This window comes from Drosophila obscura, unplaced genomic scaffold, assembly GCF_018151105.1.
Source record: "Drosophila obscura isolate BZ-5 IFL unplaced genomic scaffold, ASM1815110v1 contig_46, whole genome shotgun sequence".
NCBI lineage: Eukaryota > Metazoa > Arthropoda > Insecta > Diptera > Drosophilidae > Drosophila > Drosophila obscura.
In genome coordinates, this window is record NW_024542835.1 from 1,522,893 (window position 1) to 1,546,582 (window position 23,690).

At 52.7% G+C, this 23,690-nt stretch overlaps 8 protein-coding genes across 10 annotated transcripts; 5 read left to right on the forward strand and 3 right to left on the reverse strand.

The window, feature by feature from the left end:
- The first annotated feature begins 108 nt into the window (after positions 1 to 108).
- On the forward strand, positions 109 to 1,314 carry LOC111075803. The gene is made up of 2 exons (XM_022369291.2): positions 109 to 1,040; positions 1,101 to 1,314. The coding sequence occupies exons 1-2, from the start codon at positions 163 to 165 to the stop codon at positions 1,219 to 1,221; spliced, it is 999 nt and encodes a 332-aa protein (XP_022224983.2). The 5' UTR covers positions 109 to 162; the 3' UTR covers positions 1,222 to 1,314.
- On the reverse strand, positions 1,095 to 2,171 carry LOC111075802 (nucleoside diphosphate-linked moiety X motif 19). Its single transcript, XM_041595277.1, has 3 exons — positions 2,161 to 2,171; positions 1,795 to 2,096; positions 1,095 to 1,727 (listed from the first exon to the last, which is right to left on the reverse strand). Exons 2-3 carry the CDS (start codon positions 1,984 to 1,986, stop codon positions 1,323 to 1,325), a joined length of 597 nt encoding a protein of 198 aa, XP_041451211.1. The 5' UTR covers positions 1,987 to 2,096; positions 2,161 to 2,171; the 3' UTR covers positions 1,095 to 1,322.
- Positions 2,043 to 3,018, forward strand: LOC111075801 (nucleoside diphosphate-linked moiety X motif 19). The gene is made up of 2 exons (XM_041595300.1): positions 2,043 to 2,117; positions 2,232 to 3,018. Exons 1-2 carry the CDS (start codon positions 2,043 to 2,045, stop codon positions 2,973 to 2,975), a joined length of 819 nt encoding a protein of 272 aa, XP_041451234.1. The 3' UTR covers positions 2,976 to 3,018.
- On the reverse strand, positions 2,990 to 4,281 carry LOC111075799 (cytoplasmic tRNA 2-thiolation protein 2). The gene has a single exon (XM_022369288.2). It carries the CDS (start codon positions 4,231 to 4,233, stop codon positions 3,016 to 3,018), a length of 1,218 nt encoding a protein of 405 aa, XP_022224980.2. The 5' UTR covers positions 4,234 to 4,281; the 3' UTR covers positions 2,990 to 3,015.
- A 324-nt stretch (positions 4,282 to 4,605) lies between these two features.
- Positions 4,606 to 9,528, forward strand: LOC111075795 (zinc finger protein swm). The gene is made up of 6 exons (XM_022369284.2): positions 4,606 to 4,723; positions 5,044 to 5,351; positions 5,431 to 5,947; positions 6,014 to 8,320; positions 8,386 to 8,514; positions 8,586 to 9,528. The coding sequence occupies exons 2-6, from the start codon at positions 5,293 to 5,295 to the stop codon at positions 8,811 to 8,813; spliced, it is 3,240 nt and encodes a 1,079-aa protein (XP_022224976.2). The 5' UTR covers positions 4,606 to 4,723; positions 5,044 to 5,292; the 3' UTR covers positions 8,814 to 9,528.
- Positions 9,529 to 10,753: 1,225 nt separating this feature from the next.
- On the forward strand, positions 10,754 to 15,271 carry LOC111075776 (DNA topoisomerase 3-alpha). Its single transcript, XM_022369253.2, has 5 exons — positions 10,754 to 10,968; positions 11,049 to 11,682; positions 11,742 to 12,203; positions 12,259 to 14,484; positions 14,542 to 15,271. The coding sequence occupies exons 1-5, from the start codon at positions 10,810 to 10,812 to the stop codon at positions 14,694 to 14,696; spliced, it is 3,636 nt and encodes a 1,211-aa protein (XP_022224945.1). The 5' UTR covers positions 10,754 to 10,809; the 3' UTR covers positions 14,697 to 15,271.
- Positions 14,707 to 20,515, reverse strand: LOC111075774 (rho guanine nucleotide exchange factor 18). 3 transcript variants are annotated; one of them, XM_022369252.2, is made up of 3 exons: positions 20,192 to 20,515; positions 19,325 to 20,096; positions 14,707 to 18,866 (listed from the first exon to the last, which is right to left on the reverse strand). In XM_022369252.2, exons 2-3 carry the CDS (start codon positions 20,046 to 20,048, stop codon positions 15,568 to 15,570), a joined length of 4,023 nt encoding a protein of 1,340 aa, XP_022224944.2. In that variant the 5' UTR covers positions 20,049 to 20,096; positions 20,192 to 20,515; the 3' UTR covers positions 14,707 to 15,567. The 3 variants fall into 3 exon arrangements, with proteins under 3 accessions (XP_022224944.2, XP_022224943.2, XP_022224942.2); XM_022369251.2 differs by having other exon boundaries at positions 20,168 to 20,515; XM_022369250.2 differs by having other exon boundaries at positions 19,325 to 20,515.
- A 246-nt stretch (positions 20,516 to 20,761) lies between these two features.
- LOC111075777 (transmembrane 9 superfamily member 4) lies at positions 20,762 to 23,650 on the forward strand. Its single transcript, XM_022369254.2, has 6 exons — positions 20,762 to 20,915; positions 21,068 to 22,308; positions 22,380 to 22,607; positions 22,688 to 22,871; positions 22,937 to 23,075; positions 23,154 to 23,650. The coding sequence occupies exons 1-6, from the start codon at positions 20,910 to 20,912 to the stop codon at positions 23,252 to 23,254; spliced, it is 1,899 nt and encodes a 632-aa protein (XP_022224946.1). The 5' UTR covers positions 20,762 to 20,909; the 3' UTR covers positions 23,255 to 23,650.
- Positions 23,651 to 23,690: the final 40 nt, after the last annotated feature.

Below are 23,690 nucleotides of genomic sequence, written 5' to 3' on the forward strand. Positions count from 1 at the left end.
AATTTGAGAGTCTTTGGAGATAAAAGCAAACGCAAGCTGAGACACGTTTCAAAATAATTGGAGTGATGCCGGTGCACATTTAGTCTGGCTACTTAAGGTGCAGCCTACGCCGAGTGAGGGCAGTCAGTCGTGGACATTCATCACACACCATCGACATACACAATGAGGGCCGAATCGGTATTGCTATTGATCTGCATCGGTGGTGTTTTGACCGTTGCCGAGGAGCGAGAGGAGAAGTCGGGCGACAGGGAGATCGTTCGCAAACTGACGGGGATCAGCGAGCAGCTAGAGGCGCTGGACAACAAGGCGATTGAAGTGATCAAACACCAGAAAGGATTCGAGCACAAACTCAAGGATCAGCGCGATCAGATCGAAGGCATTGTCAGACTGGAGTTTGGACTGGTCAAACTGGAGAAGGACACGGTCAACAGTTTCCAGCTTACGGCCTCAGGAGTAAGAAACCTGACGGCCATAATTAACTCTGCCCAGAGGCAGAACGAAAATGCCATCCGGAATCTGGGCAAGGCGGAGATCGAGATCAGAAGTGCTTTAGGCAAGTTCGATGAAGATCAAAACAAACACGAGCAGGAACTCAGCAAGGTGACCAAGTCCGTCGAAAGAAATCTGGGAGAGATCGAACAGCTTCTTAAGCAGTCCGTCATCAGAGAGCTTGTCTCGCTGGAAAAGAAGGCCAAGGTTCTGCAGCAGCAGCAGAGGAACATTGAGGAAAAAGTGGTCTACTTGGATGAGCTAAATGCTCTGACCAGCCGGGCGAACCGGAAAGTGGATCATCTGGAGCAGGAACTGCGCTCGCTAAACTACACCCAAGCGGAGAGTCTGGCTGGCATTGAGAAAGTGATACTCGCGGTGCATGGAGGCACCTCGCAGATTGAGCACAAGCTGGGGGCCCTGCTCAGCAATCAGAAGAACATTGAGAGGACTCTAGACGCCTGCAAGCGTGGGCAGCATCGACACCCAGGTAATGAGAAGCCCCAGGGCGGCTGGTCCCACACAGGATACACCTCCGCTCCCTCGCACCAGTAAGTCCATTGATCAACAAGATATTTTGAAACTTACATATGAAGCTCTCCCCTCTTCAGATCGCAGCCAAAGCAGAAGCCGACGGAGTACGAGACCAGCTATGCCACAGAAGAAGAGGCCGAATACCTCTACAAGCTCTGGTACGGCAGGGAGAATGAACACACGAAGAGCAGGTCCTGAGCACAATGGCAACTCTCTTGCTTAAGCTAACCATCCGAACATCTCACTCAAACTAAACCTAAATAAATGCACTTTCGATCAAAGATTCTGTTCGTTCTGTTCTACATCTTAGCCGGGTCCAAGGGGTTCACCTGTCCATCAGTCGGAGCAAAGTTAATGATTAGTTTCGCTTGATGCTGGCTCCTGTGCTCCGAACGATGCAGGTTGGATTTCACTTGTGCACGAAAGTCCTCCACACAGAGGCCAGTCTCTATTTGGTCGCTACTGGCATCTGGATTCGCCGGATAGGCATCGTCGCCGGGAAGTAGATGCACAACACCATCATTGCATTTGTACATGACAGGATGGGTGAGCACAATGCCATTGGCTGCACGTTGCATGGCAAACTGACGCAGCTCCTCCAGGGAGCGAAAGTTGAGGAAGCGCGAAAGTTCATAGAACTGAGGGGGAGGGAGCCAGAGCTCTTTTCGCAGACAAGCCTGAAGATAATCCAAGGGTGAGCGCCACTGTTTTGCACATACAGAAGAGGTTAGTGGGTGTTCAGTGTTTCTTCATTGGAGCTGATCCACTTACCGCACAGTCCTTGACCTCATTGGGCTCAATGTGCAGGCTGGGCGACTGTTCGAGGGTGGTCAGGAAGAAGGCCAGACCAATCGTGGAGTGACCAGATGTCGGGCACCACATCCAGCTGCTTGCAGAGCTCCAGGAACTGACTGGCATCATTGTGCACCACATGCTACCAGTGGGCGCGATCGAACTGCTCATAGAACTGCCCGTAGCCGCTGGTCGAGGTCAAGGTCTTGGCATCCCGACACAATAAGATGCCCAACTCCTCAAAGGACTCCCGTATGGCAGTCAGACGCAACGACAAGGAGCTGCACCAAAGATCAGAGGCCGTGACAATAAAGTTTCGCACTTGCGACAATCTAGAAATCGCACGTGTCTATCGCGGAGCCTTTACGTGGCAGACGTCCCGCAGCATGGCTGAACTAATGTCGTGCCTCTGAAAGTGTGGCAGCCAGGCTGGCGAACTGTCCGCCCCAGCGTCTACGGCACCGCCTGGGAAAACCACTGGGCAGCCACGGACTTTGCTCTTCCAGCCAGACGATCGCTCCTATTGGCAGCAGCGAGTGCATGACGATGCCACTCAGTTCCTGGCACTATGCAGACATCTGCACGTCCTTCCCAATCTCTGGTCCCTCCATGAGTGGTCAGTTTTGAGGACTCCGGCCACTGCAAGCCGCAAATACGACACGGTATATTACATTACCGCTCTGGTGGCGCAGGCGAAGCAGGTGAGCCTTTTGCTAGAGCGCCAAAAGGTGGCCTCGGCGCACTGGCTGGACCCGGAAGAGGCATGGACCCAGTCCCAAGGCGGCACTATATGGCTGCCGTTCATGCTGCTCTATGATACGGCGCGACTGATGAACCTGCACCGTTGGGATGACCTTTTAAGGTTCTCTCGCCAGCGCAGTGTTTTGGGAACCACATTGGTGCAGCCTGTGTACTACCGCTGCGATGGATGTATGTTTGGAGTGCTTCCAGGCGACGAACTCTACGTGAGCCAGCCAGAAAAGTGCACCCAAACCATAATCCTGCCCGGCACTGTTGTTGAACTGAACCGCAGTGCCAGGCAGTACAATCGGTACGTCGTCTACGACTTTCACAAGGTTGTGCTGGCCTCAAACGTTCCTCCCTTCGATGGCCATCTCCAGCTTCAGTCGCGCGTCAACATCCAGCTAGCGAAATTGTAATAGAAACGGCCGCATTCATGGGAGAATATATATTCTTTTGCTACGACAAAATATCACTTCCCAGCTCCAGCTGTATACAGCGGCAGGCGTGGCACAGTCCATCCTTAAACTCTAGTCGCTGCTTGGCCAGACGCTCCGAGGCGTCGCCTTCCAAGGACAGGCCCACTCCAGCCTCTGAAACGGCCCTCGAGTACTCGATGGCCATGAGTGTGTCGGAGAGCTTCGGGTCTCGTGGGGATTGGCAGTGAGCACAAGCAGCCTGCTCCGCATTGGCATTTGCAGCAATTTTATCGCCGGTCCGAAACACCGTGGACACTGTGGCGGGGTAGTTCTGTTGCAGGTTGGCCACAAAGACGGCGGTCAGGTTCTGCAGACTGGCGGTCTGCCCACGCTCCTGTCCATAGCTGCTGCCACTCTCCCGCAGCGGCTTCAGTTGGCGGGCATGCACATAGAACCGCACTTCCTGTTCGTTCAGATCCCTCAGGGGACGCAGTAGCTTGACTCCGCCTGCCAGCCTGTCGTCCAGAAGGGCCACGTCCAAAGCGGCGCTGCCTCCGCGACCCAGTGCAATGGCCGTCAGCAGCTGTGTGGCCAGGTCGCCACTGATATGCGGCTCAAAGACGTGACTGCAGCTTAGCTTCTGGGCCACAGAGGCTAGGAGGTTTTTGCGTTGCTGCTGGTAGTAATCCTGTCGAGCTGTCAGGCTGCGGAGTTTGTTCAGATTCGTGTGGAGTTCATTGGGCTCCTTTGGAGATGGGGAGTATTCCGCAAGCCGCTGCAGGGAGCAGGGCGATGCTCCAAGCTCAGTAACATAGAATTCAAGTGGTTCGTATCGCGTACTGAGAGCTTGAAGAGCCTGCAGATTTACCGATTCACCGCCATGCACCGACTGATCGTCCACGTAGACCACTCGTGCATTGCAATGCAGTCGCCTGAATGTGTTTTGTGTCTGCGCGAAGTGAAGCATGTCCAGGAGCACCAATGACTCGGCAGAGCCATCCACTGCGAGGAGGACTTCAGCGTTGCGGGGCAGGACCTTGGCAGCCCCCAAGGATGCTCGAAACTTGTGTCGAGCGTACATCAGAAAGCAATCACGGCACTCGGCCACGCGGAAGTTCAGTTTGTAGAGCTCACTGGAGGTCACACCGCACTTGTTGCAGTCTCCTGGGCTGGTCACAATCCCGGTGGGCAAGGACTCTGCTACCATGCCATGGGCGGCGCCCTCGTCGCCAAAATCATCCTCTCCAATGCTGCACATGCCAAAAAATGTAGTTAATCAAATAGGTTTCATAGGTAAACGAAATTCCCAGGGCTGGATAGTAATCGATGACGACAATTTTCATTGCAAAAATGTCCCTACATTCCATTCCCACTTATGTTTTAGGCTTTTATTATTTATTGACCTTTTCTATTTAAACCTTATTTTATAAATAATCCAATAAAAAATAAAGTCTTTAAAAAAAAATCGTTTAAAACTGTGTGTTAAGTGCTAAGGAAAATCGAGGAAAGAGAATTTACAAAACATTACTATTTTCTGTTGTTTAAATAGGGGGTTCGTTTTTTTCCTCGGTATATTTACGGTATGTTTAACAAATGATTAGATATATTTCAGTATATTATTGCGGGTCACTTTCGATACTTTACCAAGCAACCTTGCAGCAAGAAGTGCAGTGAAAAACACAAAAATAGCCATTTAAACTGTAATTTGTTGTAGAAAAATTATTGATAAGTTAAATTTAAGGCCCAAGGTATGTCCAGTTTGTGTTTGTGAGCAGAAAAGTGCGCAGAAAGTCCAATAAATTTGGGCGCAAAAAACTGGGTGCTGTCGTACATGCATATATATGTGAATTCGCGTGCGTTGTGTGTGTGTGGTGTGAGTGATGTGATGTGATAGTGTGCGTGGGGTTGTGTGTTGGCATATTTCTGAGGGTCGGACGGTATATTTTATTGATCGATCTGCGGTCACACTGCCAATAACAGAAGAAGCAGAGCAGATAATGAAAATCCGGAAAAACTGTCGGATATTGTCAAATAAAAGATAATAAGCAGGAATCTCATGTAATTGCAGCGCGGAAAGTTACAATCAGCAGTTACATTCGTAAGTATCATCGTACGCATCGTGGTCCCTGGCACTGTGACGTAGAGAGGCCCCAAGCGGCAGAGGTCATATTAAAAATATATATTTGGGCGCGTGTGCATGTGTGTGCCCAAGCACAATTAGCCGACCGACCAACCCCCCACCCAGCTTCAGAAGAAGGCCGACCAACGCAACCACAACGACGACCAGAGCACTTTCTAGCTGCCTCCCGTCATCGAAATGATATTAGAAAATTCGGATAAGCTCAAGGACTGGCTGAGCGTAGTGCTGGAGCCACTGTAAGTTGTCCCCAGCTCTGGCTGCGCTGCTTCGTTTAATTTTCACAATTTTATTCTTATTTACGCTTGTGACAAACAGCTGCGATGCGGACTCGTCTGCTTTGGCGCGCTATGTCATCGCGCTGCTCAAGAAAGACAAATCGGATAAGGATCTCAAACGCATCATGATCGAGCAGCTGGATGTCTTCCTGTCCGAGGAGACGACGCGCTTCGTGGAGCGTCTGTTCGATGCCATTGCCACCGAGGAATACTTGACGCTTCCCGCTCCACTGCCTGTGGCAAGTGGAGCCGTTGAGCTAGACCTCGATGTGGACTTGGCCCTGGCCATTGATGGGTCCACCGAAATTGAATCTGTGTTGGCCGCCCCCTCACCACCCCCGGCGCCGTCAATCGACATTGTGATAAGGCTCGAAAGCAATCAGCCGCAGCTCGACCAGCAGCAGCAGCCTCAGGCACAGCCGAGCACCGATACCCGGGAAGCAGAAGCCCTGGCCACCGCCGCCGCTGCCTACGTCAGCCAAGAAGCCATTATTGCCTCCATCCCCACAACAGATGCCAATTCGACGACACACCCCAACCCCAAGCTAGCCTGCGATGTGAGTAGAAAGATCATCCCTCAAATGCATGCCAGTGCCCTTATTGTTCTCCCTGTCGCATTGCAGCAAAAAACCAAGGACTCGCAGAACCCCCAACAGCAGCAGTCTGCGACGCATTACCATCATGTGCGCAGTGCCAGTCCCCCTGGACGGAGCAGCGGAGGAAACGTCGCATTGGGGCTGGGAGGATTGGCGGGCAGCAGCGCTGGATATGCCGACAAAGAGAACCAACCCCGGGAAGGTCGCCGGCGGCGAGCGTCCCTACGTTCGCGTTCACGGTCTCGCTCCCGCTCCAATGAGCGTGCCTTCCGGCGCTCCAGATCCAGGGATCGTCGTGTGAATGAGCGCGAGAAAAGCCAGCGCCAGTTCCGCAACAAATCGCCGCCGGGCGCGGCTGACAACCGTCACCATGGGCGCCGCAACTTTGATCGTCGCCGCATCGGCGGCAACATGGATGAGCGCCAGCGGTTCGGCAACAATAAGAGCCGACGCTCGCACAGCCGCTCCGTGTCGCCCGAGCGGAACGCGCGTCGCAACCAGAGCTCCCCAGAGCGGGGGCAGGCCCTGCCAGCCAACCAACTGACGGTAGCGGTTCCAGTCCCCATGCCAGTAGAGCATCCGGCGGCACACCCGCGACAGCGGTGTCGAGACTTTGACGAGAAGGGGTACTGCGTGCGCGGCGAGACCTGTCCCTGGGATCACGGCATCAATCCGGTTGTCTTTGAGGGCATCAACAACTCCGCCCTGATGATGTCCATGCGGGAGTACAATCCAGACGCCCCGGAGATCTGGGCACGTGGCGGAGTGCCCCCTCCGACTGCTGGCCAGGGCCCAGCGGGACCAGGCGGACCCAACCAACCAGGGGGCCAGACCAGCATCAATCCTTTCTCCGGGAATGTGCGTCCGGGAATGTTGGGCTCGGGGCCCAATCCCATGGGTGTGCCCAATCCCGCGGACTATACGCGCAACCCTGCCGCTCCACCGCAGCCAGGCATGATGCCATTCTCCTTCAATCCCACTGCCGTCACCACACCACTTCAGCGGCAGCTCATACCCATACCTGTGGTGGATGGCGCCCCCTCCGGCGGCGTTGCCGAAATCGGCAAGCGGCGCTTCGAGCTGGAGGACACCGTGGCCATAGCCGATGTTCCCACCAAGCGCAAGGTGCCGATCAACAGTCGCCTGGGTCCGCGGGTCAATCCGAACATGCAGCAGCACAACAGCTCGCTGGAGCTGAGGAAGGTGCCGCGGGGCCTCAACACCATAGCGCATCTGAACAACCACTTCGCCAAGTTCGGGAAGATCGTCAACATCCAGGTGTCGTACGAGGGCGATCCAGAGGCTGCCATCGTGACCTTCTCCACGCACGCCGAGGCCAATGTGGCCTACAGGAGCACGGAGGCAGTGCTCAACAACCGCTTCATCAAAGTCTTCTGGCACAACGAAAGCACGGGAGCAGAGGGCGGACAGATGAACCCCATGGGCGGCGGTGCCATGGGTGGCGGCGGCGGGAGGAAGAATGCCAGTCAGTACCATTTGCACAATGTCCCCGCTGTGCCCACGCCCAATGCGGACAGTGCGAAGATCAGCAATGCCACGCCTCTGGCCGAGGCGGGGGCGGGCAACAATGCCACGCCGACGGCAGAGCAGGCCAGCACGGCAGCGCCCGCCTCGATGCGACTCAAGCTGAACACCAGCGCGGGAGCAGGAGTCGCCGGCTCGGCTGGAGCGGCGGCGGGAGGGGCAGCAGCAGCGCGTCCTCTAAATCCGTCGGCCAATGCGGCCAGCATTCGCAAGAAGCAGGAGGAACAGCAGAAGGCCGTACACCAGCTGGCCAATGGGCTGCGCAAGCGCAAGCAGGAGCTGCTCCAGAGCTACGTGAAACAAATGAAGACTGCACTGGAGTTGGTCGAGCGGCTGGATCACCAGGATCCCCAGCGGGCGAACACACTGGAGACAATCAAAGTCCTGCAGGAGACCATCGACAAGCTGCGCAAGGATGTCCATGCCGATCAGGACCAGCTGCAGGCCCAGATCCAGCAGCAACAACAGCCGCCCATCAAGAAGACCAAAGAGCAACAGAAAAAGGAGCTGCTCGACATGGAGCTGGAGCTCTTCGCCCAGCAGCAGGAGGGAAACGACACAACGGCCATACAGAAGCGTCTCGAGGAGCTCCAGCGCACACTGGGTGGGAGTCAGGCCCCGAACAACACGAAGCCACCTCACTTTGCAGCCACACCGGGGGCAGCCGGCGGCGGCCGCAAGCGGGCCAACTTTCCAGAAGGCTCGACGCGTGTGGACAGGCGAACAAAGGCCATCGTTGTCACGGGCTTTGCGGCCGAGGAGGCAGACTTTGTTCTGGGACACTTCAAGGTAGGTCTTTTCAGAAGCGACATGTGTGGACTCTTAATTACTGTTGCAATCTCTTACAATTGCAGAACTTTGGTGAGATTTGCAAACATGATGTAGACCGTGAGATTCCACAGCTAATACTCTCCTATGCGACCCGCATTAATGCGGAGCAAGCGGTGCACCGTGGAAAAATGTACCAAGACAAGCTTCTGCAGGTGCGTAAGATGTTTAAATTACATTTATATATCTAATATAATATTCTATCTGGTGATATCTGAAACCGTAGATTACTTGGGCGCCTGTGGTTACGCCAACGCCTGCGCCGATGGCTGCGCCCGCCGAGAAGTCTGCAGTGGCAGCTCCAGTGGCCGTTGCACCTCTGGATAACACAAAGCAGTTGATTCAGTCCGTCAGCGAGAGCGAGAGTCTGCTGGGCAGCGACACGTTGCCGGAGCTGCGTCTCGAGGACGAGGAGGAGGACGAGGAGTCCGAGGATCGTTCCTGGCGTCGTTGATGCACCGCCCTGCGCTGCTAAGTGCTCAGGCGGCAAGCTCCAAGTGGCTCATAAGTGTTAGGCACCCTTAACATGTATTTGTTGTTATTCTATATCTAAAACTGATGATGAAGCAAGCGACGCTGTGCAGGCGGCAGCCAGAGGAATGGAAACGATGGGATGGGATGCGATGGGCCACTCCACCTGCACTAGCCCACTTTGCATATAATTAAACGCTCTAAATATTACTAATATTTTACTGAATATAAGTTATAAATCGCATATAAAATACCGAATGAGTTTAGCGAATCGCAAGTCCATTGTTTTGTCAATGTTTTGCCGGAAGCCACTGCATCAGCCGCAACCAGCAGGCAAACAGAGTGGCAAATAATGGAATGGTGGAGCATATCGGCTCAGATCAGATCATCATCTAATTCTTTGTATTTACATATTTTTCACTCTATCCTTTTCTTATATACACGTATATATGTATGTATATGCCTATATATGTACACACCTTATTGTTAAGATTTTATGTTGAGTTAAAGCTAAAGATAAAATACTAAAACAACAAAAAAATTGCAAAACAAAAACCCCTAAAAACAAGCGCAATGAAAAGTCAAAGGCAAAAACAAAACACGGCGAAAAAAAGCACGTAACAACGTGAATACAAAACCGGCAAGTTATATAGAGAGATATAATAAATAAAGTAAATAGTTTCGTATTTCCGGATCGTAAAGAGTATTCATTTTGATTTTGATTGGGCCCAACCAACATAGGAATGACATCTGTATCTTGAAAAAGGTCTGTGAGGCCGCAAGCATGAACCTCCCATCTACAAGTACAGATATTTAGTTTTATTATTACTACCAGGCATAATTTCACTTCGACATACACATGTTGATATCTTGTACCGAACAGTGAACAGCTTGGGGACAAAAATGGTCTGTACGCCAACCACATCAAAAAGTAAATAACAGCGCAGGCGCAGCTTCAGCCGGCTTAGCGACGCTGTAGGAAAGCAACAGATAGCATAAGCCGAGCTTAGATAATTATCTATCAATTATAATAGAAGGAGAGCATAGCTGAGCGAGCAACGGCGATTACATGCGATTACCCAAAAGTGTACACAAAATGGCAGTGATAAATTTACATGAAATGAAGCAAAATACATTTGATTTGTATGCAAATATTCCAGCAACATCCAAAAAGCCTTTGGGAAAAAATGATATTAAAGAATTGAGGAAAGTTTATCCCAGTTTGTTAAGTTAATTTTATTAATTTTATGAAATAGGGTTAATCCGTACACACATTCATTTTATGCCCTGACCTTTTCTGTTCAAATCTTAATTTATGAATAAAAATTATTCCTTTAAATTAACCAATCTTGTAGAAAATTGGTTCATCTATCGGATAAAATGACATGCTAAGTGCTGAGAGTCATAGCTAGCTAGTAATATTAAACCGAATATCAAAATCGAGCAATATAATTTCCTATAAAAAAACCTATTGTCGACGTACAAGGAGAATTTACAAACAGTATTATTTTCTGTGGTTTAACTCAAGGTGTTAATAGTATGAAGCATTATAATTCGTAGCTATCGCTAGACACGTTTAATGGCTTTCAGTCGAACAACTGAGGCACTACATAATATTGTTTTCTAGCAAAACACAGCAGCCACCAAGCCAGCAAAATTGTATCCAGTCGATTAATCGCTGCTCCCAGCTCATAAAGTTCTCTCGCTCTGACTGCAGGCATTTCCCATAAGGCCGTCTCTTGATTTTTCCAGCTGGACAGTTAGCAAAGTCACTAACCATACAGTATACTGTATGGTTAGTGGCAAAGTCTAATGTCATATAGCTATAAGTTCGCAAACTCTCTCTTGAAATATGGAATATCAGTATATAATATAGTATATTTAATCAATTTGTTGGTATATAACGGTATATTTCTGAGGGTCGCCGGAATATTTTATAGACAGCGGTTTTAAAATTGTTTGTTTTGCCATTTTACTGAATGACAGCGGTTTTAAAATGTTTACGCACTACCTGGCACGCAAAAAATTATCGCTACTACGCTAAGCAGCCAATAGAAATGAAATTTCTGAACGTAGCCGAGAAGAACGATGCGGCCAAGACGATTGCCGGCCTGCTCTCAAATGGGACCGCGCGTCGCGTAAGTACTAGACAACCCTCATCTCATGGGTTTGTTCTCGCCTCAAGGACATATTTAATCTCAAAATACTATGTTTGTAGCGCGATGGTTACTCCGTGTATAACAAGATCTACGAATTTGAAGCACCAGTGCGCGGGCAGAATGCTAAAATGGTGATGACTTCGGTGTCCGGCCACCTGATGCAACTGGAGTTTCAGGTTTCCTACCGAAACTGGCGCGTCGTGGATCCCGGCTCCCTGTTTGATGCGCCCGTGCGGAAGTCCGTGGGCGAGAACTATCTGCCCATCAAGAAGACCCTGGAGCGCGAGGTTCGTGGCTGTCAGGGGCTTATTATTTGGACGGATTGCGATCGCGAGGGCGAGAACATTGGTTTTGAGATAATCAATGTGTGTCGCGCCATAAAGCCTAATCTAACTATTTATAGAGCCAGCTTTTCGGAGATTACCACCATTGCAGTGCGGCGAGCCTTGCAGCAACTGGGCCAGCCGGACCAGCGGCAGAGCGATGCCGTGGATGTGCGCACGGAGCTGGATCTGCGCACTGGAGCGGCCATAACCCGCTTCCAGACCATGCGTCTGCAACGGCTTTTCCCCGAGAAGATAGCGGACAAGCTGATTTCGTACGGAAGCTGTCAGATTCCCACGCTGGGGTTCGTCGCAGAGCGGTACAAGGAAATAGAGGCCTTTGTCTCCGAGCCCTTTTGGAAGATAAGAGGTAGGTCACTTCCCACTCACTCCTTCGAAGGCATGTGTTCTCATCTTTACTCATCATAGTTCTCCACACCATCGAAGACTTGACCGTCGAGTTTAACTGGGCGCGGAATCGTCTGTTCGACAAGGAGGCCTGCGAGAACTATCTCCTGCTCTGCCTGGCGGAGCCAGAGCCCCGAGCTACCGTCGAGAGTGTCACAATTAAGCCGAAGCACAAGTGGCGGCCCACGCCCCTGGACACTGTCGAAATGGAGAAGCTCGGCTCGAGGAAGCTCAAGCTGTCGGCCAAGGAGACCATGACCATTGCCGAGAAGCTGTACAGCAAGGGCTTCATCAGCTACCCGCGCACGGAGACCAACCAGTTCTCCAAGGAGTTCGAGCTGGCCCCGCTCGTGCAGCTGCAGACGGGCCACAGGGACTGGGGAGCCTTTGCCCAGCGCGTACTGGACTGGGGCCCGAATCCTCGCAACGGCACCAAATCGGATCAGGCACATCCTCCCATCCACCCCACCAAGGGCGCGGACAGTGAGTAAACTCAACAGAAATTCTCTTCAGATGTTCATCAACATTTCTGCTTCAGATCTGCAGGGAAACGAGGCACGCGTCTACGAACTGGTTGTGCGGCACTTCCTCGCCTGCGTCAGCAAGGACGCCGTTGGGTCCGAGACGCTCGTGAATATAGACATCGCGGGGGAGAAGTTCACAGCCAACGGACTGGTCATCCACGAGCGGAACTACCTGGACGTGTACGTGTACGAAAATTGGAACGCCAAGAAGATCCACCACTACGAGCAGGAGCAGCGCTTCGAGCCCACGGAGGTTACGTTGCACGAGGGGGCCACCACTGCCCCGCCCCTGCTGACCGAGGCGGATCTCATTGCGCTGATGGAGAAGCACGGCATTGGGACGGACGCCACGCACGCCGAGCACATCAACACCATCAAGGAGCGCGGATACATTGGGGTCCTGGACAAGGGCGCTCTGGTGCCGGGTGTCATTGGCATGGGTCTGTACGAGGGCTACGATGCCATGGAGCTGGCTCTGGCCAAGCCCCAGCTGCGCGCCGAGTTTGAGGCCGATCTGAAGCTCATCTGTGTGGGCCAGAAAGACCCGCAGCTCGTGCTCACCGAACAGATAGCCAAGTACAAGCTCTCCTACCAGCAGATCACCGACAAGATCACGGCCATGGACGAAAAGATATCGGCACGCATCAACGAGTCGCCAGCGGCAGGCCAGACAGCAGGCGGCCACAATCAGCCCACAATGCAGACGCTCTTCCAGTGCCCCAAATGCGACGAGGCTCCGCTGGCCCTCAAGCCCAAGAAGAACCAGCAGGGCTGGTACATCGGCTGCAACAACTTTCCCGACTGCAAGAACGTCGTCTGGCTGCCGGCGGAGTGCAAGGAGGTCTCCGTGCTGGACGAATGCTGCCCCACCTGTGGCGCTGGCCACCGCCTGCTCAAGTTCCGCCTGAGCACACCCTACTACCGGGGAGTCTTCAACACGCCCAATGGTTGGTACAAGACCTGCTTGCCCTGCGATAGCCTCTTCCGGACCACGTTCAACATTAACTTGGATTCTGTGAAACGTGTTGGAGGTATTGTGGGATCGGGAGGAGGTGGTGGTGGTCCCGGAGGAGGTGGTGGCCCCGGTGGTGGCGGAGGACCTGGCAGACGAGGTCCTGGAGGTGGTGGAGGACCGGGTGGAAGAGGTCCTGGATGTGGAGGTAGTAATCCCTCAAATGCTGGCGTCTGGAGTGGGAACAGCTATAGAGATGGAGCAGCCGCATCAGGATCTTCTACCACAAAAGCACCAGCCAAAAGCAAGAAGCCATCCACTGCACCCAAGTCGAAAAAAACCACAAAAACCACGGGAAGCATTCGCAACTATTTCAGCAGTGCCAGCAATCCAGAGAGTGCAGGAATGGATGGATTCTTCGACAGCAACGATGGCTTCGAGGAGGCCATGCTGGCGGCCGCGGTATCCGTTGAGTCGGGCAATGCTCCGGAGAATGGGCCATCCACGGGGACTGCAGTGATTGATTTTGATGATGATATAGCCGCCGCTTTTGCTGCCGACGATGACGCGGAATTTGAGGCATTGATTAGCTCGGGCACGGGAACAAGAAACTCTCGTGGGAATAACAACGTGGCCGATGAGCTGGACACGAGTCTGTCCTCCTGGATTAGCAAGCAGTATGCAGCGGACGAGAAGCCCATGCCGTGGGGCACTCGAGAACGCGCGGCTGCCGCTCCCACGCCTCCTCCGAAACCGGCAGCCAAACGGGCGAAAAGGAACAGCGCGGAATGGGATGCTCCGGCTGCTGCTCCCACAACCTCCCACGCAGTGCTCTGCAGCGGATGCCATCAGCCAGCTCGGCAGCACACCGTGCGTCGCGATGGACCCAACCAGGGACGACAGTTCTACAAGTGTCCCAAGCCCAATGAGTGCCAGTTCTTCCAGTGGGCGGACGAGCAGCCAACAACGTCCGCAGGAAGCTCCTCCTTCGGCAGCAGCGCCAAGAGCAGTGGATCGACGTGGAACATGAATCGGGTGGCCACCCTGCCCAACAATCAACAGAACGCCCATCGAGGCGGCACACAGATGCGCTCCAACTCCAGCAGCACTGTCACCATAACCCAGACAGCGCCCGGCGGGGAGGAGCTGAAGTGCAACTGCGGCCAGCTGGCCAGCAGCCTCACTGTGCGCAGGGACGGACCCAATCAGGGCAGACCGTTCTATGCCTGTCCCACGCGGGAGAAGTCCTGCGGCTTCTTCAAGTGGGGAGATGAGGATGAGAACCCAGGTAAGTCAGAGTTTCCAATAAATAAAATGCATTACTCATCAAATATGGCCACAACAGGATCCGGCAGTACATATTCTTGGGGCACGGGCAATCGTAAACCCCAAGCCAAGCCACCCGCACCTGATGGCAATAAATCGCGACGCTGCGGTCTGTGCCGCCAGGAGGGGCACACCCGAAACAAGTGCCCCCGCAAGAATGATTTCGATATGTGATTGATCGAGCGGATTGGATTGGATTAGTGTTTTTAAACATTTATTGGATCGAGCTTAAAATATTGCAAAGATGTGGGGGATCAAGTGGATGTGGATCCTCCACAATTGGTTACAAGCTTGTCACAAGTTGTCTATACATTCAGATATATTATAACACACGATATAGAGATGCGGATACGGGTACGAATATGTAAAATACACACACACAGAGAGATTTGTATTTATGTACATTGTATATATGTAGGTAGGTATAAGTATCGTAGTTTAAGCAACAGGAAACTGAGTGAAAATAGTTTGGAATTTCGAATGGAATGTCATCAATGTTACATATCCATATATATCAATCGTATATATCGTATTACATGCCTAGGTATACTTAAGGGAGATCTCTCTGTTGACAGATGTCGTAGACATTGGGAAGATAGTTCTTTGAATGGTAAAACAGTTAAAATTCGTAAGGCCACACCACATACGGGTACATATGTACGTGGATGTTTGTTGTTTTCGGAAAAAGTCCCTTCTTGTTTTTTGAGTACATATATAAATAAACGTCAAGTTAATAAATAGTTAAGCTACATTACTGAACAATTTGAGATGCTGGAAGTATGCGAAGAATATAATACCATTAAGTACAATAAGATCACTTAAATTATGCATTCCGTAGCCTTGGCCAGGACTTGCAGGGGACAACAGCTGGAAGATGCACACACATACACACACACATTTATAGAAGCCATCGGATTGGATTGGATTTGGAACTTGGAACGCGGAATGTGCTACACATCTCTTCAGCTATATATAAGTACTATAGCATATATAGTAGATTCATATCTTTAAGACTTTAGATTTCGACTTCTGGCGTGAACTGGCGTCAGAAGTAGATCTCCTCCTCCTCGGGCTTGGCTCGGGGTGCCGTACCCGTCCCCGCGTGTCCTCCTGTCCGTGCCATGCCCGTTCGACTGCTCGTCGGCGTCCTCTGGCTATAGTGGGCGGACTCTGCTCTAGTTACGACCGCAGTGGGGGCTGTGACCGTCACTGTGCCTGTGCCTGTGCCTGTCGTTGTCTGCTGTATAATCGCTGGCGAGCTGCCCGTGCGCGAGTGCTGCGGCACCAAGGTCGTTGCAGGGGGAGTGGAAGTGGGTGTGGCCGCCGCCGCCGCTGCGTGCCGTCTGTCGGCCAGTTTGAGGGGGAACATTTGCTGCACACTTCCGGCGGAGGGGGCTGGCGAGGCTGATGAGCTGTTGTTGAAGCTGGCGGACTTGTCGACGCGGGAGCTGGCGCTGGAATTGCCGCTTGAAGAGAGCGAGGAGAGCTTCATGGGCAGCTTCTGCTTGACCAGACTCGAATTGGCCTTGGGCGCATTGTTGGCGCTGAGGAGATTGACTGGCGGGGTCTTGCAGTTGGAGGAGCCGCTCAGCCACTTCTCCTTCCTTCGGTCCGTGGTTCCGACCACGCTGGGGGTTCCGATCGCCAATCCCAGGCCGTTGTCTGTCTCGTGGCTGTCGTCCCCCAGCGGAGGAGCAGGAGGAGGATTGGATTGGTGATTGGAGGCCACCGGCATAGGCGGCAGCGGGGTGCTGGGAGATAGTAAAAGACCCTGGCTGGAGAGCAGCTCCATCTTGCGGTAGAGCTGCTCCCGTTGCTGGCGCACATCCTCCTGCTCGGCCTTGATCTCCTGCTGCAGCTGAAGCTGCTGGGCCCTCATCTCGGTCAGCTCCTCCTGCTGTTGCAGCTTCTGGCGATGCCAGGCGGTCTTCTCCTCCTGAAGCTTGTCCTGAAGGTTGCGAAGCTCCTCCAACTGGTCCTTGTGCGTGTACGCGCTGGTTCTGGGACTCTCCCGGTACAAGGCCAACTGCAGCTGAAGGCTCTGGATGCTGGTCATCTGCTGCGAGATGATGCACAGGAGGGTGTGCAGATGATGCGACACCTGCAGCACGGCATAGTTGCTCTCTAATGGCTCCTCGGCCACCGGCACTGCACCTGCACCTCCACTCGCTGTGCTCTTGGTCTCCCGCTTGGTCTCTTCCAGCTCTTGGAGGCGTGGCGTCAGCACCAGCTTTGATCCCAGCTTCCCCCGCTTCTCATCGAAGCCAGCGAACGTCTCCGCACGCTTGGGCAGGGTGGGGGAGGCGTACTGGTCGCTCTGCTTCTCGCCCACGCTGCTGAGGGTGCGGGAGACAGGCAGACCCGTGGCGGCCGTGTATATGGTGGACGCCAGCTGGCTGATGTCCTGCACAGTGTTCAGGACCCGGCGCCAGAGCTCGCCCGTGTCGCAGTCAGCGCTGACCAGATCCTTGTACGAGCCGAGGGCGGCCAGAAAGTTGGCGGCGCTGCCGTTGGAGGAGCCGGTCACGTCTCCAAACGGATGCTGCTCCTTGAGCAGATTAAGCTGCAGCATCAACTTCTCCTCGAGCAGGAGGGCCTGCTCGATATCCTTTTGGCGCATCTTCTCAATGGTCTCACGCTTGTTGACCCCGATCCTCAGCTTCTCCTCGGCCGTGAGATCCTCGGCCTCGATGATGTCCGTGGCCGGGCAGTCGAGCACGGCCTGGCGGATGCTCTGGATCCAGGCGTTCTTGTCCTTTGGCGTCTGCACCTTCAGTTCGTACATCTCGGGAAAGTCCGGGTTGGAGCTGATGATGTAGATGCCCCGCGACTCGGTGCCGGCCTTCTCGCGGATCAGCAGCTTTTGCAGCGGCACCACCCCGGCCTTGTGCTCGGGCGTGAAGAAGCTGTACTTGTTGTGGCCCGAGTTCTCGCTGAGGAAGCACAGGCAATCGGTGAGCACCACCACCAGGACGAGCTGTGTCTTGGCCCTGCCCTGCATGAGGGTGGCCAAGCCGTCGAACTTCAGGCGCCGTCGCGACTCCACGCCCAGCTCCGCCTTGCGGAACGGCTTGTTCTTGTATATGGAAAACGACTTGGCGTCCACTCGGCCATAGATCTCCAGCTGGCGCTCGCGCAGCTCCTTTTCCGCCACGCAGGCATCCACGTCCACGAGAAGCGATTTGACCAGGTTGAGGGCATGCTGTAGCTTGTCCGTCTCCAGCTTGTTGTCGCGCGCACTCTTCAGCAGCGGCTCGATCAGCAGCGGATACTTGGTGAGGCGTTGCGTCACGAACAGAATGCACTCGGGGATGCCCTTCTTCTTGAGCAGCGGATTCTGGAGGCAGTGCTTGTACCACTCGGCGAAGCTGGGCTCCGTCAGGCAGAGCTTGAACTGCTCGAGGGCACTGCGGTGGTTGGCGCAGAACTCGCCGTAGGCCAGCCGGAGGCACTGGGCCTGCTCCAGCGAGAAGAAGTCCAGCAGATTGTCCGCAATGCTGTCGACGACGGGCTGCTCCCGCTGTTTCTGGCGCAAGTGACGCAGGAAGCAGGTGTGCAGGTCGGTGAGTTGTTGCAGGCGCGGGAACATGCTGTTGAGGTTGAGCGCGGGGAAGTGCCGCTCCAGGCTCTCAACGAACACCTTCTGCATGACGATCAGGGTCTGGCAGTGGTGCTTCTCGGTCATGATGAACTCGTAAATGTGCTCCTGCCGCTTGATCTGCAGCTCCTTGAGCGTCTTGAGCAGCTCCTTGGGCACACCAGGAGTCCACGAGTCGTGCTCTTTCAGGACAATGCCCAGAGCAGGATCGGCGCCCAGGTCCTGGGCCTCGATGGGCGGATCGTTGAGGAACTGCAGCTCTGACCGTATCAGCGGCTGGTCCTCGGGGTTGCTGAAGGTGGTCGCATCCGGCCCGTCGTAGTAGTCCTGGCCACCCGCTGCCATCCTCCTCGTCTTGCAGTCCAGGTGATGCTCCTTGATCTGGGCCAGCGTGATATTTGCCCCACAAACGTCACAGGCGCTCAGCTGGCCCCCAACCAGAGACTTCGTCTTTGCCTTAGGCTTCTTCTTGCGGAAGAAGAGGGATCCGCGCTTGGGTCGCTTTTCTACGTTGTCGTACACCTCGATCTTGGTATGGGAGCGCAGCAGGCTTTGATTCTCATCCTCGCTGTCCGTCAGGTGGCGGGCCAAAGCCTTGATGTCCTCCTTGGCTATGATCGACGACGTCGAGATGCTCTTCTGCAGAGGTATCCGACTGATGATCTCCGTGGCCAGACTCCTCTTTACCGCTATCCGCTCAAAGTCGCGGGCCAATTCCGCCTCGTTCAGGGAGTGGGTGGAAATTCCTGTAACAGAAACCGAAACGGAGGAGAGTCAGGAATCAGAGAGAAGCGGGCAGTGGCAGTGGTAGTTACTAATCGGTAGTCTGGTCTGCGTGACAATGGCAGTGCCATTTCCCGTAGAGGTACTACAGGTGCTACTACCCCGAGATAAGGGGCTTTTGTGGAATTCCTTATCGAAATCGAAACTAACTTTGCCTGGGACTGGCCCCTACACAGCGGATCACAGGGCATATCCATTCCACAGAGAAATACTCTATCTTATCTATTTGTTATTGGGGTACACCTCAATGCCTCAGGCCTTCAGTTTGCTTTAAACTGTATCGTAAAGGTGGGAACTACACACACAATTTATAATTGGTTTTCCACCTTTATGGCTCGGCTCTTTTGTGTACAAGTAGAAACACCAATCGGACAGCCAGACAGTCTTATAGTGTGAAAAATACATATTGTATTATATCTACCTCCAGTGCTGTTTCGTGCTGAGCGACGCCTCTGCTCGGTGACGCGGATCGTCTCCTGCTCCTCGCTGTCCAGACTGGAGAGGCTGACGCTCTTGTTGGTGCAATCCCCGCCAGCACTAGCATCGTCCACAGCCGTCCACGACTTTCGCCGATCCGCGTGCAGCAGCATACACTGTTGGGGCGCCGTTGATGACCACATGGCGTAATGGGAGGAGGCATTGTTGCCACTGAGACCACTGCCACTGAGGTCGGGCAACGAGGCGCTGAGAATGGCGGCACTGAGCAGGCCATGATTGGCGAGGCCCTCCTGCATGTGCTGGCCGCTGGAGGAGGAGTTCTTCATCTGCACCACCGTTTCGCGGATATTCTGCAGCTGGCTGAGGGTGTCCTCGAATATGTTGTTGTACTTGGAGGCCAGGGCTGGGCTGTGCGGGGTCACATTGATTATGGGTATCATGTTGTGGATATTGTTGTTGCTGCTAGTGTTGTTATTATTGAGAGAGGCAGAAGCAGGAGTAGTTGTCGAAGTTGGAGCCAGAGCTGGAACAGCAGCTGGAACAGGTGCGTTGATAACAGGTATGCAGTAGTTTTGGCTTTCTACGGTGACGCGCCCCGCGGAGCCACCATTGATGACGGACGTGGTCCTCGGCTCAGTCTCGCTGCAGTTGGAGTTTAGGAAATCGGTGACCACATCGTTGTCGCTGTCGTCGCCTGCGTTGTCCATAATATTAGGGCTAGAGTGTTCGCTTTTGTTTGGTGTTCAGTGGCGGCCCTAGAAAAAGAAAGTTTAGTATACATGCACAACGACAGCAACAGCAGCAGCGGAAGCAACAACAGTAACACCTCTTGCATGCACTTTTTCGTTACTATTTATTGATTTTCCTTCGACTCAACCCTCGGATCAAGTCAGGGCACCTTGTTGCGCGCGGGGTAAATTGTTGCGCCTTTTAAGGACGACACTTGTCCTTGCACAAGTGGACCAACAAAACAACAGAACAGAAACAACAATGGGGTGGGTGTAGAACAATGCAAACTAAAGCAAAATGTGTGGGCGGGGGAGCGAGGGTACACTGTTCGTTGTAATTATTCAAAAAACTAAAAAGAGCTAAGAGCTATGAGATATGAAACACATTATTTGTGGTTTTTTTTTTTAAGCTGCGTTATGCCTATCGCTAGGTTGAGACGGGCTATCGTTATCGTAACGTAGGTGGGACCGTACTCAGATCACCCAGAAAACCAACGGGTAGCATAAATTTCATTGATACCGATAACTGCGTTTCATTATTTCATTGATATTTTCATTGTTCTTTCATTGATACCGATAACTGCGTTTCATTATTTCATTGATAGTTTCATTGTTCTTTCATAGATACCGATAACTGCCATTTCATTTGCGAGCGTTTGGTTTGCTGGGTTATTTCATTAAATTTCCAACACTATGTCTGTGCGAATTGTGCCACACTGACCGTCTGAAGATTTGTCAGCGAAGGAGACAAAAAATATACAAAATATATTGCACATTTAATTCACAACTTCATTTAGTGGTAATTTTGGTAGTATATTGAACCGCATCCAACCACCAACCATGCAGGTGAGTGCGGCACAGTTTCTCTGAAGCGTTCACCCTTGCCTTGCCGGCCAATGCTATGCGACGACGGGCTGCGACGTAGGCAAAGCAAAGGGACACGCAACCAGAACAAATAGGAATAAAGAAGTTTTGTTAAATTTTGTTTTCGGTTGCAGTACGTGGCTGTGGCTAAGCCATGGTTGCTGCTGTTCGTGCTGGCGATCCTTGGGTATGGCGTGGTGGATTGCTTCTATGTTCCCGGCGTGGCGCCGGTTGAGTTTGTCCAGGATCAAAAAATCGATGTGAAGGCTGTGAAAATGACCAGCAGTCGCACTCAGCTGCCTTATCAGTACTACTCGCTGAGGTTTTGCAATCCGAAAAACGGCACGTTCATCTTCAAGTCGGAGAACCTTGGAGAGGTGCTGAGGGGAGATCGCATAGTGAATACTCCTTACGAACTGAGGATGAACCAGCAGATCAACTGCCGACTGCTGTGCAATCAGAAGGACAGACCGCTCAACTGGAGCAAAGAGGACTCGGCCCTGGTGGCGGAGCGGATCCAGCACGAGTACTTTGTCCATCTATTGGTGGACAACCTTCCGGTGGCCACCAGGATTGTAAACGCAAACAATCCGTCTGAGGTGACCTACGAGCATGGCTATCGACTGGGCCAGGTGGATGGGGGGGAGAACATTTACATCAACAACCACCTCAAGTTCATTCTGTCCTACCACATGCACTCGAAGGACAAGTATCGCGTGGTCGGCTTCGAGGTGGAGACTTTTTCCGTCAATCACAAGGAGCTCAAGTTCCACGGCAACACTTGCAACTTCCCGGATAGCGCCCGGCCGCAGCTGGTGAATCTATTGGGCGAGACGCAGCTCTACTTCACGTACTCCGTCGAATGGAAGGAGTCCAAAGTCAGCTGGGCCTCCCGCTGGGACATATATCTGGGCATGCGCGACGTCCAGATCCATTGGTTCAGCATCATCAACTCTCTCGTTGTGGTGTTCTTCCTCTCCGGTATTCTCACCATGATCATGATCCGCACCTTGCGCCGTGACATCGCCCGCTACAACACGGACGACAACATCGAGGACACTCTGGAGGAGACTGGCTGGAAGCTGGTGCATGGCGACGTGTTCCGTCCGCCCAAAAACACCCGTCTGTTCTCCGCCATCATTGGCAGCGGCATTCAAATATTCTTCATGGCCCTGATTACCATTTTCTTTGCCATGCTAGGCATGCTCTCGCCCTCGTCACGCGGCGCTCTAATGACCTCGGGCATCTTCATGTACGTCTTCATGGGCACCATTGCCGGCTTCTATGCGGCACGGCTCTACAAGACGATGAAGGGTCGCGAATGGAAGCGAGCAGCTTTCCTTACAGCCACCCTCTACCCGGGCATCGTCTTTGGGTGAGTTTTAAACTGTGGAATAACCATCTTCACCAATCTTCACCCATTACCCATCATTTATTGTCTTGCAGCACCGGATTCTTCTTGAATTTCTTCATTTGGGACAAGTCCTCGAGCGGCGCTGTGCCCTTTACCACTATGATCTCTCTGCTGTTGCTGTGGTTTGGCATTTCCGTGCCCCTGGTCTACCTCGGCTTTTACTTTGGCTACCGCAAGCAGCCGTACCAGCATCCAGTGCGCACTAACATGATACCCCGCCAGGTGCCCGCCCAGCACTGGTACATGAATGCAATCCTGAGGTGAGCTTTGGAGTCTTTTGAATCTTGCACTTCTCTTTACTGACTGTCCCATGTTCTGGTTTTCCTTTGACACTCTGCAGCACTCTAATGGCTGGGATACTACCCTTTGGAGCTGTCTTCATCGAGCTCTTCTTTGTTTTCACGGCCATCTGGCAGAATCAGTTCTACTATCTGTTTGGATTTCTGTTCCTCGTGTTTTGCATTCTAGTTGTTAGCTGTGCCCAGATCTCCATAGTCATGACCTATTTCCAGTTGTGCGGCGAGGTAGGATTTGGGTTAATCGTTGATTGTTTGATTGATTGCTTGATTTATTAATGTATCTAATGCAGGACTATCGCTGGTGGTGGCGCAGCTTCATTGTGTCCGGCGGCTCGGCCGTCTACGTGCTCTTCTATAGCATATTCTACTTCTTCACCAAGCTGGAGATCACAGAGTTCATACCCACGCTCCTCTACTTGGGCTACACAGGTAAGTGGCGGACCCTACGATGTCCAATCAATTGATGTCTGCTGAAGGGATGCACTGTACTTCTTTTCCGTCCATTAGGTCTCATGGTGCTCACTTTCTGGTTGCTGACCGGCTCGATTGGATTCTTCGCTGCCTATGTTTTCATCCTGAGGATCTATGGGGCTGTGAAGATTGACTAAGGAGGCTCTCAGCTCTCTCCTGGAGCCCCCTCTCACAACGCTGTGCACCAAACTATCCCCGCAATATCATTCGATCATATACATATTTATAGAGAAACTGTACAAGTCTCGTCCCTCAACAGCTGCCCCCGAACTCCACGACCGTGTAAAGTGTGCTATCGATTCCCCTTCTCGTCCCAGCTTCCAAAGGCACCACACACACCAACCACATACAAAACCCATTTGAGTAGCCAACTGCTGAGACGACGACACGATGCTAAGTATGTCTCCCCGGAGGGAGGTGGCTCAATTCGCGAGAGCATTGCGTTTAGGATACGTTCTAGAAATGCCTAATTTATACATGTATGTAAAGAATCTAATCTAAGCAAACGAAACGATATAAAACAACAAACTAAATCAAATAAACTAAGCTTAACTGTATAATCTTTCACTTGGC